This window comes from Euleptes europaea, chromosome 1, assembly GCF_029931775.1.
Source record: "Euleptes europaea isolate rEulEur1 chromosome 1, rEulEur1.hap1, whole genome shotgun sequence".
Lineage (NCBI taxonomy): Eukaryota > Metazoa > Chordata > Lepidosauria > Squamata > Sphaerodactylidae > Euleptes > Euleptes europaea.
In genome coordinates, this window is record NC_079312.1 from 117006229 (window position 1) to 117024501 (window position 18273).

General features: G+C 46.9%; 1 protein-coding gene across 1 annotated transcript in view; it reads left to right on the forward strand.

Moving 5' to 3' along the window:
• The window catches only part of DNAH9 (dynein axonemal heavy chain 9), a 206270-nt gene that overhangs the window by 34065 nt on the left and 153932 nt on the right, over positions 1-18273 (forward strand). The window contains exons 6-10 of the mRNA XM_056866930.1: positions 5716-5878; positions 7547-7670; positions 9611-9753; positions 10178-10339; positions 17162-17395. Coding sequence (XP_056722908.1) covers positions 5716-5878; positions 7547-7670; positions 9611-9753; positions 10178-10339; positions 17162-17395 — 826 coding nt within the window. The remainder of the gene's footprint in view (positions 1-5715; positions 5879-7546; positions 7671-9610; positions 9754-10177; positions 10340-17161; positions 17396-18273) is intronic.

Sequence of the window (18273 nt, forward strand, 5' to 3'; positions counted from 1 at the left end):
TACTAAAAAAGGAAATAGCTGCCATGTGGCAACTTATAGTTCTGGGCGCCGCCCCCCGATCCCTGAGACTGACCAGGTACTTCAGCACCATCTCCTCCGATGTCGGCCATGTGGAAGGCCCGGAGGACCCGGCTGCGAATAACAAAAAGGCCGAAGCCGCAGAGGTATACGACCTTAGCGTGGATGGAGCTACAGACTGGAAAACCCCTTCCATTATGGTTTGTCGACAATGGTCCAGAGTTCCTCTGGGAAGGGGTCCGGGCGCTGATTTGCCCCTGGGGCCAGCTTGCGGAACCTCTCCTCCTCGAGGCGGGATAAAGCATCTGCTAAGTCGTTTTGAACTCCCGCCACATGCTTGGCCCTGAAGGTGATATTAGCCTCCAAGCAGGTCAGCACAAACTTACGTATCAGGTGCATCACCCGTGGTGATTTTGATGATTGTTTGTTGAGCACCTGCACCGCAGCCAGATTATCGCACCAGAACAGCACCTTTTTATTACAGAACTCAGAGCGCCAAATGACCACCGCCACCAGAATAGGGAACAGCTCCAGGAAGGTCAGATCCCATTCAATTCCAGTCAGTGACCAATGCTTGGGCCAGGGCTGGGCACACCAGTGTCCGTTATAATAAACCCCGAAACCCACACCCCCAGCTGCATCAGACTGGACCTGCAGAACCCCCCCCCACTTCAAGGGGTGTCTGCCATAAACCCCATTATATTTGCTAAGAAATGCACGCCAGACCTCCAGATCTTCCTTCATGCCCTGCGTGACTCTTATTTTGTGGTGCGGCCTGGATGCCTGGGCTGTGGCCCTGGCCAAATGTGCGCAAAAGGGGCGCCCGGGGGAAACCACCCGGCAGGCAAAGTTCAAGTGACAAACCAAAGACTGCAGCTCCCACAGAGTGCACTTCTTGCGTGCCAAGAAGAGCGAGACCAAGGCTTGTAATGCTAGTAGCTTGTCCTCAGGCAGGCGGGACACCCCATGCGCGGAGTCGAGTTCAATACCCAAGTAGACCAGCTTAGTAGTGGGACCCTCAGTTTTCCAAAGGAACCCCCAATTCCCCGGTCAATTCATAGAAGGCCTTTAAAATTGTGGCACACGCTTCGGAGTCCGCTTCCCCCCAAAACAAGAAATCATCGAGGTAATGAGTGACATGAGGAGAGCCAGACCTGTACTTAACTGCCCACTCAAGGAAGCTGCTAAATTTTTCAAAGGCAGCGCAGGCCACCGAACAACCCATCGGCATGGCTTTGTCCACATACCAAACATCACCCACTCTGAAACCCAACAAACAAAATCATCCGGATGCACTAGGAGGAGGCGGAATGCTGATTGGATGTCACGTTTGGCCATCAGGGTGCTCCGCCCACAGGACAAGGCCAAGTGGACCGCTTGATCAAAGGAAGCATACCGCACAGAACAAAATTCTGGTGGTATAGCCTCATTCACCGAAGCCCCATGAGGGTAGGAAAGGTGGTGAATGAGCCGGAATTCACCTGGGGACTTCTTTGGAACAACCCCCAGTGGGGACACTCTAAGGTTGGGAGGTGCCAGGAAGGGGCCAGCCACACGACCTGCAGCTCATTCCTTTTTGACCTTATTGTCCACCACCAACGGCATTTCCCGGGCTGATTTCAAATTGATCGCATCCATCGCCACTCTCTGGTCCACGAAAGGTATCCTGAACCCTTGTGTAAACCCTTCCCATAAATATTTGGCAGCCTTCCTATATGGGTACCTATCCACCCACCTCTGCAGGGCCTGTAACTTGATGGGAGTTTTTGCCAGGACCCCCCAAAGGGGCTCATCATTTACCATCTCCTGAGGCTCCACCCCCCCTTCCCTCTTTGCAGAGGGCCGGCCACCACGAAAGGGCTGCGAGCCACCTTGAGACCTGGGACAAGATGCCTTCGAATGTTGGCCCGCACAAAGCTCACATACATGATCATATTTGCACTTGGCCCGACCACACGAACCTTTATTAAACTCTCAACAGACCTTCTTAGGTGCCTCCCTCCTGTGTGTGTGTGTGTAAAGTGCCATCAAGTCGCAGCCGACTTATGGCGACCCCTTTCTGGGGTTTTCATGGCAAGAGACTAACAGAGATAGTTTGCCAGAGCCTTCCTCTGCACAGCAACCCTGGTATTCCTTGGTGGTCTCCCATCCAAATACTAACCAGGGCTGACCCTGCTTAGCTTCTGAGATCTGACGAGATCAGGCTAGCCTGGGCCTCCCTCCTAGCACCCCATTTACCAGACTTTGCAGCATCCACCTTGCCCCTGATGTGGGATTAACAACCATGCTCCAAATATCATGGTTCACCAGGTCTCAACGCGTCTTAGCATTATACGAGGCCCTCTTTCGAAATTCCTCGTCATACTCAAGGGCCGCAGCCTCACCCGCTAATTCAGCCGCCCTTTCAACATAAGAGGCATAATTCCACAGGTGCCACCCCCGCTTTGGATATGCCATGGTCACGACACCTGCATACACCCCAAAACCCCTGCGCCATTTTCTAAGAGATTTCTCACCAGACTCAGCCTTCAGGTCCTTACTGGCTGAGCTGGCACCCCTTCCTTTAACAGAGTCGGGCTTGACGAGGGCGAAGACATCTACATAACATCCCTCGAGTATCTTCTCCCGAATCTTGCAGGGAAGATGCAACCCGGGGGGGGGGGTTCTCCTTTTCCTTATAAGTGGATTCAATTTTAGACCTCCTCCCCTTACCTCCTGATTCCCAAATGGCTTTGACCCCACATTCAGTATCCGAGCCCTCCTCCAACCTCCTGCGCCAGCCCAGGCCGGTAGGCCGGGCAATTCAGCATATGTTCACCAATAACTTTCCGGAGCATCATCAGACTCACCCCCTGAAGAAGACTCTCCAGACGATTTCCCACGGCCTGCTCTCTTGCCAGACCTCTTCCCTTTCTTCTTGCCCTGACCCCTCTTATTGCTGCCTGACTTGCGCCATTGTTTAATCCTTCCTCTTGAACCAGACTCACTGGAGCTACTGCGACCACTGGAACTGCTGCTACTGCTGGAACTGGTGGATGAGTCCACCCTCTTCTTGCGCTGCACCCTCTGCACCCTGCCCTTGGGTGCCAAGTCTTGGTCCCCTGCTGGACCCGCAGCAAACATCCCCGAAGAGTGAGACTTCAACTGGCCCATGTCACTGACCAGCTGTTCAACTACTTTGGTGAGCCCTTGTATGGCCTGATCAGGTGCAGAGGATGAGGCCACCACACCAGCCGAAGCCTCCCTGGTAGGCCGCCTAGCCTTGGGGGCCAATGCCGCCCAAGACTTTCTGGGACCACCCCCCTGGCCCCGAGTGCGAGGAGGTGATGGTTCTTTTCTAAAAGGCCTCCTAGAGGTTGAGGTTCCCCCCTTCTTCTTAACGGATGTGGTCTTTCTGGGTGGCATGGTATGTGATTTCAGCAAGCCTACCTACAAAAATCCCCCAAAAAGTGATTTCAGCAAGGCAAGTCACATTACCAGAGGCAAACCTCCCGCTGCAACACACCACTCGCTCCCCTTCCCCAGGGGAGAGGCCGTTGGCCTTCACCGCTCCTTCCCTGCTGGGTCTTCTTCCCCTTTGAACGCCTCGCAGGCTGCCGCCTCTCAGCTGGCTCCTTGCCCCCCAGGGGAATGCGGAAGCCGCTTCCTCCCCCAACGCTTCCCTGCTCTCCAGCCCCCGGCTAGTGATTTCAGCTGCTTCGCTGGAGAACCAGGTGTGTGTGTGTGTGGGGGTGATTTCAGCTCCTGTCGGCGTCTTCAAACGGGAACAAATGGGAGCAATCTGAGCTGCCTGCCAGCGAACCCTCCTTTTATGTCAAGAAGTCGGACCTGAGTGAAAACACCTCCAGGTCCGACTTCAGGAGGGCCCACCCCATTGGGAGCCTCGAGCCCATTGGCTCGTTTAAACTGGCTCCCAGTCCTAACGGGCTGTCACGCGGCACCCCAGCTGGGCAGTCACGTGGCACCGCCGCCGCCCTGAGCAGACACGGGGAAGCCCAGCTGGCAGCCCCTGGGGCTCCCCGCTCTACTGCCGCCCACGCCGCACCACCCGCAGCTTGTCTGCGCCCCGCCTGACACAACCCGGCAACCTCGGGCTCTGCGGTAAGTCGGGGCCGCGTTTACAGTGATATAGCTACTCATTCCGCTGAATTCCCAGCGTTTATTTAATTATTTATTTATGCTCTTATATCCCGCCTCCCCGGTAAAGGTAAGACTCCTTCCCCTTTCATTGCAGATATATGTCTTTCCCCTTATATCTCTGCAACAAAAGCGGCTAGAGGCTTTCTTTTAAAATGAAAACTGGGGATTCAGTGGAATGTGGTAATGCTATACTGATATGTCAGTTGCTCATTTTTTCAACAGCCTGAAAAGGCCCTTCAATGGCATGGGGGTGGGAAATAGCAGCTGCTGGGGGGGCAGGGGGCTGAGGAAAGGGCAGGAGAAACTGGTGTATGGATTTTCCTTTGCCGCTGGGAATGCCTCTGCATTTGCAGTGATAATGAAAACTAGATGGAGAATTGTTGCTGTGTTAAAGGAGCCATAATTAGGATAATCCATGTTGGAGAGAGAACAAAGCCTGATCTGTGTAGCCAAAAGGATGACATGAACCCTAATTTAGAAAAGAGCAACAAAAGAAGACTCCCAACACTATCAAGTGGTCACTAGAGTTTGCTTTCAGGTGACTGATCTGATTGTAATAAATTAAGATTGATTGATACCCTTTTATAATAAACATCTTTTATTTTGGAATATAAAATTGTGCATGTGGGTTATCACTCCACCTACTCACAAGCTGACTGCCTAGTCCAGGGGTCTGCAAACTGCGGCTCCCGAGCCGCATGCGGCTCTTTGGCCCATTGGGTGCAGCTCTCCGAACTTAGTTCGGAGCCCCTGCTCTTGCGCCTGCTCGCGCCGGCAGCCGGGCTGTGGAGCCGGCGCGCCTGAGAGAGAGAGCGGGCGCGCTGTCTCTCCCCCCCCCTGCCGTGGAGAATGGCCGGGTCCCCCTTTCCCTTGCCCTCAATGGTTGGGAGGCTAAAGCCTCCCCTCCCCTCCCATTGGGAGGCCATGTCTACCCACTGGCTTTCTTGGCGGTAGACCTGGACTCCGAGGAGGGGGAAAAGTCCCCCCTCAGAGGCCAGGTCTACCAATTGGCTTCTATGGGCCTCCAGAGGCCAGGTCTACTGCCAAGAAAGCCAATGGGTAGACCTGGCCTCCCAATGGGACTCAGCCGGAGGCCAGGTCTACCAATAGGCTTTTATGGCGGTAGACCAGGCCTCCAGATGAGGACTCCGGACGGGGAGGGGGAAATGGCAGGGACTTACAATTTAATTTTTATCAATAAATAAGATCACTATTAAGTATGATATCAAGTTTTATTCAGTGTACCTATAGTTTAATTAAGACTTAAAACTTTAATTAAAGTTTATTAAGTTAATAAACAGTGTACCTACCTATATAGTTTAAGTTTAAGAAATTTGGCTCTCAAAAGAAATCTCAGTCATTGTACTGTTGATATTTGGCTCTTTTGACTAATGAGTTTGCCGACCACTGCCCTACTCAAAGTTTAATATCAGGGTTTGTCTAGCTCCTTATATATGGGGATTTGAATATACCCAGGTTCAATATATGCCATATCCTGAAGTGTACTGCAGAGGGAAAAACTCTTCCTAAAAAGCAACCGTGTACCTTTCCATTTAGTTGCCGGATCAACCGTATCCTGGAATCTCCCAGAGGGAATGCATTGCTGGTTGGTGTGGGAGGAAGTGGTAAGCAGAGTCTGACAAGATTAGCAGCTTTCATTAGCTCACTGGAGGTTTTCCAGATCACCTTGAGAAAAGGCTATGGGATTCCTGACCTGAAGGTGAGAGGCTCATAAAGTTGAGATTAAACTTGTCCTTGCCTGTTAGCCGATACTTTGAATGAGACTTGTAATTCATTGATTCCTTAATGTATTTCAGTTATTCAGTTACTGGAGCGGTGGACTCTGATCTGGAGAACTGGGTTTGATTCCCTACTCCTCCGCATGAGCAGCGGAGGCTAATCTGGTGAACTGGATTTGTTTCCCTACTCCTACACATGAACCCAGCTGTGTGACCTTGGGCTAGTCACAGCTTTCTTAGCCTCACCTACCTCACAGGGTGTCTGTTGTGGGGAGGGGAAGGGAAGGTGATTGTAAGCTAGTTTGATTCTCCCTTAAGTGATAGAGAAAGTCAGCATATAAAAACCATCTCTTCTCCTCCTCCTCCTCTCTCCTCCTCCTTCTCCTCCTCCTCCATTCAAAAACATACGAGGTGCTTACACTGAATTTTATTCAATTTTCTTAGTTTACACAAGTTTGTAAAAGTCTTTATGATGATAGTCCACCCTTGGAAATTTAACTAACAGTGATATAACAATATGGTATCCTGAAGATCTCATCCAAATGTGGAAGCAGGCACATAATACCAGTTTTCAGTAGAACTATATTACCTCAGAAGGCTGCATATTAGCGGTAGGGGTGGGGTTGCTTGTTTAAAAGTCAGATTTCCTGCATGTAGCAAGACAGCTTATCAGAGATATGGGACTATCTCAGAATGCATAGGCTGGACAACATTTTTTTGGGAGTGGGGAGTCTGACATGCTAAGCTTTTCACACACACGGAATCTCATGTTAGTCCTCACCTCCCCACACACAAATAAGCTGTCTTGCACATACGTTCTAAGGGGGTCCCAATTCAGGTCAAGGCTGTGGTGTGCAGAAGGGAAGGAGGTTTAACTGTTTCCCCCGTACTTATTCAGCTCTCCCTCACTGCTAATTACCCATGGGTGGAACAGACATCCCTCATATGGTGCCTATACCAATCCCCACCTCTGGGTCAATTGTTGTTTTTATGTCTTTGTATGAATTTTAGCTCTGTTTTAATTGTCTTAATGTTGTGTATTTTTGTGTGGGGTGGTGGTAGTTTTAAACAGTTTCAAAATGTGATTTTATTATGTGTGCTTTAATTGTTAGCTTCCTTGGTGGCCCTTTTGAGGGCAGAAAGGCAGGATATAATTTTTGGGAAATAAAATAAATGATAAATAGTGTGTGCTTTGCAACAGGAAAATGATTGGGGGTGGGGAAGACTGCTATACACCACTTTTTTAAAAAAATGCAGGAGATTCATTCACAAGTCTCCTTCAGTCGTGGGTATTTTAGCCCTACAAAGATCATGAACATTCAGAAGGGAAACCAGCCTCCATTAGTAATGTGCTCTTCCATGAGAAATGGTTTGCAAAGAGGTTAAAGTGATTCAGAAAATAATGATGAGATTTGGCATTATACTTCTTGGAGGAAAATCTATGGTTGCCCATGTGCTGTTCTGTACTCAATAATAAACAATTGTATCAGCGGTTCGGTTAGGAATGTACGTATTTTGACTCTGGAGAGATACAAGCGTGTTTGGCCGGATGCTGGATTAAGCTGTCAAAATAGCTAGAATCGTCTCACAGCAGATGAGCAAAACATTGCTGCTTAAATATAGCTTCATTTCCCTTCTTGTACCTGCAGGCAGACTTGGCTGCCCAGTACATTACAGCAGGAATGAAGAATGTGGGTACCGTCTTTCTCATGACAGATGCTCAAGTGGCCGATGAGAGGTTTTTAGTGCTGGTAAATGACTTGCTAGCTTCAGGTATGGATCCTGGCCCAATTTCAGTTTCACAAACACACAATAATGATACTTGGTTCCCAGTTTTATATTTGGGATAGAGATTTGGAATGTCCAGGATGGCAAAAAGTTAAATTAGGAAATCCTATGATTCTTATATATTAATCCTTTGCCAGTATAAATATATCCAATTTATAAACATATTCCCAGGAATTAGGATTGCCAACCTTTAGGTGGGACCTAGAGATCTCCCAGAATTACAACTGTTCTCTATACAATACAGATCATTTCCCCTAAAGAAAATGGACTCTATGTCATTATACCCCACTGAGATTTCTCCCTTCCCCAAACACCCCCCTCAGTAGGTTCCAGCCCAAAATCTCCAGGAATTTCCCAACTTGTAGTTGATGGACCCTACCAGGAATAGTCCATGGCACATCCACCACCATGGACTTCCATAGCCAAGCAATTGGTAGTTTGTATGACGAACTCATGGATGAATAGGCTTTGTGGAAGAAACATTTGTGTCCTGCTAGGATTCCTCCAGAAGATAATTCTTGGCAAGAGAGGGTGCGAATGCAATAGCCTTTACCTGTTTCAGTCTTCATGATATAGGGTTGCCAGCTTCCAGGTACTAGCTGGAGATCTGCTATTACAACTGATCACCAGCCAATAGAGATCAGTTCCCTTGGAGAAAATGGCCACTTTGGCCATTGGACTCTATGGCATTGAAGCCCCTCCCATCCCTAAACCCCACCCTCCTCTGGCTCCGCCCCAAAAATCTTCAGCCGGTGGCGAAGAGGGACCTGGCAACCCTATCCTGATGAGTGATATCAATGGATGGGCACCTTCCTCAGGAACCACTTCTGTCTGCAGTAAGATAAGCTGAGTCTGCACATTCCTTTTTAAGATATCACCCCAAATTATGGCTGCCATCCCTAAATTTCCTTCCCCATGAGGTAAGAGGTCTTCCAGGGCAAACTGCAGGTATATCTTTGTTCGGTGAGGCCTAAGTGCTGCACTGCACTATCTAAACTGCTTTTGACTTTGATGTGTCGTTTTATTGATTTTAAATGTAATGATTTGTAAGTATGGTTTGAAATGGTTAACCGCCTTGAGGACCCGCAGTCAGAGATAGGAAGAAAGCATATAAATGCAGTCAATAAATAAATAAGGGCACAGGAGCCAACGTGATGAGCTAAAAAGATCTATGTAAAAGGGAACAGAAGGCCTTCAGGCCTCACTCCTATAAAAATGTTAATACAAGAGGGTCCTGACAGCAAAAATAATATGAGATAGAGAAAGGGAGAGCCAGTGGGAGTAGAACTTGAGCCTCCCACAACAGAAAGCAGACCTTAACCACTGAACTGGTATAAATAGAGAAGAGTAAGCAGAAGAATGACTTGAACAGGGGTGTTCAGAATCTCCTAGTGTCCATGGACATATACCTCAGCCTCATTCTTTGGCTCAGCTACATAGAGCAGTACTGAAGGGACTTTCTGTATAATCACAGGTCAGTGAACCATTTTACCATACTAGAGACTGAATGATTAATTGCTGTGTGGACTTCTAATGGCTGAGAAAAGCCATTTATACATCTGAAACAGCATTGCACTGTTTGCTATGGGGCTCCCCCCCCCCATTTTTTTTTACCTTAGACAAGCCCTTTTTCCTTCCCGCAGCAGCTGCCACCAAACCTCTTTGGAGGCACTGTACCGCCGCCACAGCCAAGCTATCCCTGGCCGCGGTGGCTTTGTTGAATGGGCTGTATATGCCACTTGCCGAGCATACAAGAAAAAAAAACAATACCACAAAATCATAAAAACACAATCAATGATCAGTATAAAAAAAACCAAACCAGCCATTAAAAACCCTAAAACGACCACTGAGTGCTCTCAAAATATCCATAAAATACTCCATAATTCCAAGCTCAAAATGGCTGAAAAATTATCCTTTGTTTCTAGGAGAAATTCCCGATCTTTTCCCAGATGATGAAGTTGAAAATATCATCAGTAACGTGAGGAATGAAGTAAAAGCCCAAGGACAGATGGACACCAGGGAGGCCTGCTGGAAATTCTTCATCGATCGGGTTAGGCGGCAGCTCAAGGTACTGTTTTGATCCCCGAGAATCAGATCCCCTTACCCGATCAGCAGTGCTTCGGAAAGTAAAATGCCCTACTCTTCTATCAGCTGTTTCTGATGCCAGGTTTTCTGCAATATTTTTCTTAGTAATTGTTTTAAGCAGGAAAAATATTATAATTTTGAGTGCCGAGATGTATATCCTTGTAAGAGAAACACTAACTTGAGGGGACGTGTCCAGATCTTACACAACATAGGAGTAACAACTGAACATTTGTCAAGGAAAAAAATGATTATATTGCAAGGCTGCTAGATAGCATGCCTACCGTTGTACATTGTTGGAGAGTATTATCAGTCAGTTTCCAACATGGCAGAATCATAGTTCTCTCTGACTTTATTTGTCTGGCCTTTCTCGTTTCCCTTTTCTGATGACCTGTTTTCCTTTTTCTTAGGTTGCTCTTTGTTTTTCCCCTGTGGGAAATAAGTTGAGAGTTCGCAGTCGGAAGTTCCCGGCCATTGTGAACTGTACAGCGATAGACTGGTTTCATGAGTGGCCTCGAGAGGCTCTGGAGTCCGTCAGCTTGCGCTTCTTGCAAGGGACGGAAAATATTGAGGTGAGCATCTAAGTGAGGGCTCATTCACACATTATTTTTCCTGATGCAGAGATTCGTTTCCATGTTAGAAAACTGTAGGGAGGGGGCTGTGGCTGAGTGGTAGAGCATCTGCTTGGCATGCAGAAGGTCCCAAGTTCAATCCCCAGCATCTCTAGTTAAAGGATCTAGGCATGTAGGTGATGTGAGAGACCTCTGCCTGAGACCCTGGAGAGCCGCTGCTGGTCTGAGTAGACAATGCTGACTTTGATGGACCAAGGGTCTGATTCAGTATAAGGCAGCTTCATGTGTGTACTTTGTATGTATGTATTTAGGGCTCCCAGGGTATTTTTTGGGCTACGTGTACATGTTGTCTTGCTGGCATGCTATCTTGGTCTGCCTGGCTGGATTTTAGACTTCATCTGTGAGATAGTCAACATGCCAGCCAAAGCATCTCCGGAGATTCTTCCACAGTAAAGTCTCTTGCAAAGGTAGGAACTGGTATTAGCCCAACATCTTGCAACTGAAGGCTGTGGTTTCAGTGTCAAGTTCCTGGTGCTCACTGAAAGCCACGGTGGATCTTTTTTTTAAAAAAAATTCAAATGGATAAACAAAACATACAGACTTATACATCAGATTCTTACATTATTCCTATACATTAGGAAGAGTTTTCCAACAGTTAGAGTGGTTCCTCAGTGGAACAGGCTTCCTCGGGAGGTGGTGGGCTCTCCTTCCCTGGAGGTTTTTAAGCAGAGGTTAGATCAGATGGCCATCTATCAGCAGTGCTGATTCTATGACCTTAGGCAGATCATGAGAGGGAGGGCATCTTGGCCATCTTCTGGGCATGGAGTAGGGGTCACTGTGTGTGTGTGTGTGTGTGGGAAGTAGTTGTGAGTTTCCTGCATTGTGCGGGGATTGGACTAGATGACCATGGTGGTCTTTTCCAACTCTGTAATTCTATTATTCTTTTCAATTATACATACTTTAGATTGTTATGTTTTCATATTTTACAATAGATTTTTTACTTAAATCTTACATTCTTTTTTTATTAATTAACAGCTATATAATCAAAGAATTTTCTGTGTTTATCATAAAACTCAGAGATTGATCTATTGTGCACTAAAGATGTTAGTTTAGCCATAGTTGCATTTTCGACCACTTTATTTGCCCATTCAGCTGCATCTGAATAATCTTCTGCTTTCCAGCCACACTGGAACTTGAACTTAAGGTTCAGGCAGATGTGTAACAGCTGCCAACTTCCTTCACAGCCACTGATGCTTAGAAATGTTCTGAAGAGAGTGTTAACGTGCTAAAAACCTCTGAACATTTGATACTGAAGTTGTGGTGTTAGGTTGAAATATGTCATTGTTCATTCATTTAAAACACTTATATAAGCTCCCATTTCTCCCAGGCAACTGGGACCTAAGGCAGCAGAAGTGGGAAGGAATCTCTTGAGCATCCCCAGATAAGCCACAGACTGCTGCAGTGTCAGCATCAATCCTCTGCTATAACTGTCTCATTTACAGAATCTGCTAAAGAATGTGCCTTGATAGAATGTCTACTTCAACATGTAGAGCTCAAGTCACTTGAACATACCTCCCCCCCCCACCACTTCTAGAGTTTACATCATTAGCTTTAGATAGGAACTAGTAGCTGGAGCTAGAGCTGCAAATTATGGTTCATGTGGGGAGGTATTACCTGCTGATAGGGAGATATGGTTCATGTGGGGAGATACTACTACTCACACATCCATTCAATAGAATGCTGTGTCAAAAAATAATAATAATTAATGTGCATTTATGTTCCCCAAAGGTCAGAAGTCTGTAGATTCACAATCCAGCACACAGTTAAGTCCCATTAAAAATCATGCGCTTGTTTAACTGTGTGCAGCCTCACCTTTTTATTTGCATTGACTGTTCCTGCCAGCAGAAATTAATTTACTGTGGAGCTGTCTGCTTTCTACAAAAGAACATGTTCTGGATGACTCTGGTCAGGCCTGATTCAGGCATCTAGTTAGCTTTCCTATATCAGTTAATCTAATTCCTGGCTAGAGGTACACCTCAACAACATTTCTAGTTTGTTATAGGTGTGTGTGTGTGTTATAGGTGTGTGTGTGTGAAGTGCCGTCAAGTCTCAGCCGACTTATGGCGACCCCTTTCGGGGGTTTTCATGGCAAGAGACTGACAGAGGTGGTTTGCCAGTGTCTTCCTCTGCACAGCAGCCCTGGTATTCCTTGGTGGTCTCCCATCCAAATACTAACCAGGGCTGACCCTGCTTAGCTTCTGAGATCTGACGAGATCAGGCGAGCCTGGGCCATCCAGGTCAGGGCTTGTTATAGGTATAGTACACACGTAATACTATTAGAGAATCTCTGCTTCCATTTTAATCCTTTATTATACCATAACTATTCCATTTTTAGCATTGTCTAGCTCAACAGAAAATTATACTGTCTGTTACTGTTAGATAGATAATTAAAGGAGAGCAATTACATGAGTCCATAAAAGTATCTTACCCAAAGATAAGCAGGTCACAAGCAAGGAGCCCCTTCTAAGGAGAAGCTCCCAATCAGTTCAGCTTCCCATATTTATAGGCTTTTAAAATAATCTCCTAACAATAGCTAGCTGTCCCACTTGATAAGGGCACACATTCTGGGCTAACTACGGTAATTATCTTAGAACAGTGGTCGGCAAACTCATTAGTCAAGAGAGCCAAATATCAACAGTACAACCATTGAGATTTCTTTTGAGAGCCAAATTTCTTAAACTTAAACTATATAGGTAGGTACACTGTTTATTAACTTAATAAACTTTAATTAAAGTTTTAAGTCTTAATTAAACTATAGGTACACTGAATAAAACTTGATATAATACTTAATAATGATCTTATTTATTGATAAAAAAATAAATTGTAAGGTATTCATAAAATTAAATCATGACAATGACTGACAAACACTTAATGTGAACAATGGCCTTGCATCTCCTTGGAAAGTTTGGGTAAATCAGGTTTGTATGTTGTTGTTTTTAATTTTAGGCATGATTCCAGGTTCTCATCAATAAGCCGACTACTCAATTTACTCTTGATAAGGTTCATGCTTGAAAAAGATTGTTTGCATGAATATGTAGAACCGAAAAGGGAAAGAACAGCAAACGCTAGTTGAGGAAGGGAGGGGGGAGGAATGGAGAAAGGAAGGAAGGAACTGGGAAAGGAAAGAAGGAAGAAAGAAAGGGGGGAGGGATGGAGAAAGAAAGAGAAAGGAAGGAAGGAACTGGGAAAGGAAAGAGAAGGAAGGAACTGGGGAAGAAAGGATGAAAGGGAGGAAGGATGGAAGGAAGGAAGGAAGAGTGGGGGGAGGGACAGAGAGAAAGAAAGAGGAAGGAAGGGGGAAAGGAAAGAGAAGGAAGGAACTGGGGAAGAAAGGATGAAAGGGAGGAAGGATGGAAGGAAGGAAGAGTGGGGGAGGGACAGAAAGAAAGGAAGGAACTGGGAAAGGAAATAGAAGGAAGGAACTGGGGAAGAAAGGCTGGACTTTTGGGAGCTGCCTGAGGGGGACGAGGAGGAGGAAGGTGGCGAGGAGGAGAGTTTACCCCTTGCAAGTGGGCCGGTGATTAAGGCGCGAAATCCGCCCCCCGCCCTGGAAGTTCCCCCGCAAGATCCCGGATGGGCAAGACGCGGCCTGTGTGGGGGGCGGGAAGGCGATGCGCCGGACCGGCTCCAAACTCTCAGTCTGAGGCATGGGGAGGGTGAAGCGAGCTCGGTCCTGGCCCAGGAAGCATTGTCACCTTCCCCGCCCGGGGCCAGGCAGAGCCAACAGGAGGAGGAGGAGGTGGGGGGTGAGAGGTCGCCCAGCTCCAGTCGCCCATAGAGACAGGAGGGAAGGCGGCGGCAGCTAAAACGAGGACCGGACAGCCACGCCTCACTTCTCACGGTGGAGAAAAGGAAGGGAGGAGGGAGGGAGGAGCCCCCTCTCTGCCAAACCAAGGCGCGCAGCCGGGTGGCAAGAAAAGATGGGGGGTGGCAGCTGAGGGGCTCTTGTCGTTCTCCGGCCACCTCCGCAATGGTGGGAGGCGGAGACGGCGCTGGGGCGAGAAGGAGGAAGGGCTACTCCTTCCTCTCTCAGAGACCCTCCTGCTGCTTCGGCCGGCCTAGGGCACTGCTTCCGCACGTGGGAAGAGCCGCACTCAGGGGCCCAAAGAGCCACTTGCGGCTCGGGAGCCACGCTTTTGCGACCCCTGTCTTAGAACTTCAAACACCACACAAAAGTTACCTATACTTGAAATGTATAAAAATGGTTAGTTCATTCTTGCTACTTTTTATCTTAACAAACTCTATTTTAAAATAGTGATTACATGTTTGTCATACATATGAATATCTGCTGGCCCTTAAACAACACGCCCCATCTTTGACCCATATCTTCACTTCGGTGAAGATAGACATTCTTGCCATTCTCCGACACTTCTGCACCTGAGCCTCAACACATAATAGCTAGTGATATGGATTAGATGGCTTATAAATTACACAAGGCCATATAATTGTGTTACTTCTTTCTCTCTTGCCCTCTCTCTGTTTTCTTTCTGTGTTTTCTCTCTGCTCTGGGTCTTTAAACTCCCTTTTAGCTAAGAGGCTATACCAGCTCTGTCTCTGGTTTGCCAAAATATTTTCCACGAGCTTTTTGGTCAAGTTCAGCAACTGCGTCCCTATATTCCTGACCATTCTGTACATCATGTTTTTTCTCAATCGCATTACATTTTAACAAATATGCATTCCTTATTTGTGTAATGTTGAAAGTGCTTGTTTAATTAGAAGAATGCTTTTAACACATGGTTATTTTGTGGTTGGGGGGGGGAATCACTGCTTGTGTTCTTCCCTCTTCCCAGGGTCACTACAAGGTGAAAGCAAGATTACTGTTGTAAGGAGATATTTAGGCTCAGAGGCTGAATGCCAAAGCACTCCCACTGAGCCTACTCCCTCTCCTCCCGGTATCCCCCATTCCCATTGGAATGGAAGGAAGGGCTCAGCCTCCCCTTTTCCCCAAGGTGATCTTTGTATGGGAGTTTTACCTGAGGTTTGTCGCTCGCTGGACCCAAACTTTCCCACTGGGAGTCTATGAACCAGCAGTCTCCAAGCTCAAATCAGGAAGTATTTGAATCCCCACCCGTTGAAATGCTGCTTCATAATTGGCTGTAGTGAGAGAAGAGCCCCCCCCCACAACCCAATTGCCACATAAAAAACATGGTAAGAACATTTTAAGAACAAAAACAAAAACAGAGCTGTTTGAAAGGAAGGGGGGGGAGAAACCCAAGCCTCATTTTTAAAAGCCTTCTGCTCAGAAGGAGCTCAGAGGAAGCAGGAAATATTTGAATCCCTGCCCCTTGACATGCTGCTTTGTAATTGGCTGTCTGCTTGCTGGGAGAGAAACCAAGCTTCTGTGTCCCGCTCTTTGCCTTATGCATGGGGATTTCAAGCGGGCTGAGCTCAAGGGAGAGGGAAGAATTGGGTTAATAGAGGGACAGGAAGTCCTGGGATTTGTGAGGGCTGGCAGCAAGGTCACTAATGGAGGGAAAACCCATGCATAACTCCAAGGAACAACTGAGACAGATCAGGGGAGGGTGAACGTGAATGAAAGTATCCATGCTTAAACAACCTTTGTGTGGAGGGATTTGTTGCCCTGTGTGTTGGCAGACAGGGCCGTCTTAACGCATTGGCACACTGGGCAGTTGCCTGGGGCCCCCACGCTAATCTTTGTATGTTGTGACTTGCATATTTAGCATGTGTTTTACTAAAGATAATGAACAATATTGATGTTAATTTGGGTTTGGATTAAGAATAAATACTCAAGTAATGTAAGAAAGGACTTGTTCATTATAGAAGCACCAACAAATGTATCTTTAATTTTATTGACCATTTACATTTTTATTCCTGTTAGTGGTTGTGTAGGTAGGGGCCCCAGCGCACTGCTTTGCTTAAGGGCCTATAATGCTGTTCAGACAGCCCTGTTGGCAGAGGGAGGTGCACTTGTCCTTCAGCCTGGCAAATAAGGCCTTTTATGCATGGCTGTTTCCCCCACCATCACCCCTCCGACGACTTTGGGTCTTTGTTTTGATTATGCATGCCATTTCCGACCATCAGAAGTCACCTCGCTCTCCCCTTGCATTTCGCTGTGTTTTGCCCACGTTTTCAAATTCATGATAAACAGGTCCCTGAAAACCTGGGCAAAATGCGGGGAAACGCAGTGGGAGAGCGAGGCGACCTCTGATGGTTGGAAACGGCATGCATAATTAAAACAAAGACCCAAAGTCGTCGGAGGGGTGACCGCGAGGCAAACAGCCAAGCATAAAAGACCTCACTCTCCCCTCTTTTGGAAGGGCTGCCACCCGTATGCTGCCCTCTGTTGTGGCAAAGATTCACAGGTATGCATGTGCCATCTCTAGCTATAGCTTGTTTTCAGGATGCTGAGTGGAATCAGGGAATTGCTTCAACCTCTCACTGTTTTCTTGGAGTGGGAGGGAGTTACTGTTGGTAGAAACCCTCTCCTAACCTTCCCCCTCCTTCAGTTTGGGGTCAATATGCCTACAGATCCACCTTACTAATCTATATGGAGACAGTCACCTAAAGTCAAACTGATTTGGGTGCAGCCTAGTCACATTTCAAGGTAGAAAGAAAAAACCCCAAAACGTTCTTGGGAGGATAAATCTTGAATGGTTCCTCTGGTAAGATGTCATGCAGTATATTTTGTTGTAGTGCAGAGGAATGGCAAGTTGACGGATTTAAGGCACATATTCAGGGGCACTTGGCCAAGCTGCTTAATTACTTGCCTTGAGAGCTTTTTCTCTCCTCTTTTATTTTAAGGCTCCAGTGAAAGAATCTATAAGTAAGTTCATGGCTTACGTGCACACCAGTGTGAATGGGATGTCCCGTTCTTACCTGAGTAACGAACGTCGCTATAACTACACCACTCCTAAGTCATTCTTGGAGCAAATCAAACTGTATCAGAACTTGCTGCTTAAGAAGAGGAAAGAACTGGCAGCAAAGATGGAGCGGCTGGAGAATGGTCTGCAGAAGCTCAGCAGCACCTCTGCCCAGGTAGGTGAGACCAAGTGCTGTGGAAAACAAGACATACATAAACTGGAAGCAGCAAACAACACCCTTCCTCTCTCACACGCCCACAATCATAGAGGTGTGAGGAGGTGTTTGAATTAAACAACCACATGTACAAGGCCAGTTGCGTGTGTCTCTTCTGACTGACATCAAGCCAATCTCATGGGGAAGACTACAGAATTGTTGCTTTATATATATTATCTCCCTGTCTCACATTTTGGCTAACATCAACACACCATCCCAAGGGATGTGATGACCCGTTCCCCCCCCCCCACCACACACAAATGTATGTAACCCATGGGGAATGTGGGCAGGGTGATCTTTCTTAGGGCCTCTTGCCTCTGTATTTATTTATTTATTCATTCATTTAAAGCATTTGTATGCCACCTTTCCATCTAACTTAGGGTCCTCAAGATGGCAAACTATCAAAACAGTGTTAAAATACTGATAAACATGTATAAAACATTTAAAACAATTACGTAAAATATATAAACATAGAGAGAAAGGGAGGAGGGCCAATGATAATTAGTGAGAGGACACAGAACAGGAAAAAATTTCACCTGCTGTCAGAAGACAATGATAGAGGGAGACAGGCAAATATCCCTGGGGAGGGCGTTCCACAATATGGGTGCCACGTCTCAGAAGGCCCTTTCTTGGGTTGTCACCTGTCTATCCTCAGATGGTGGGGGTACCTGAAGCAGAGCCTCTGAGGATGACTTGGTTCATATGGAAGTAGGCAGTCCTTAAATTATGCTGGCCCAAGCCATAGAGGGCTTTAAAGGTCAATACCAATATCTTAAATTGGGCCCAGAAGCAAATTAGGAGCCTTTACCAAAGGTGCAATGCTTTTTCCTCCACTTGCT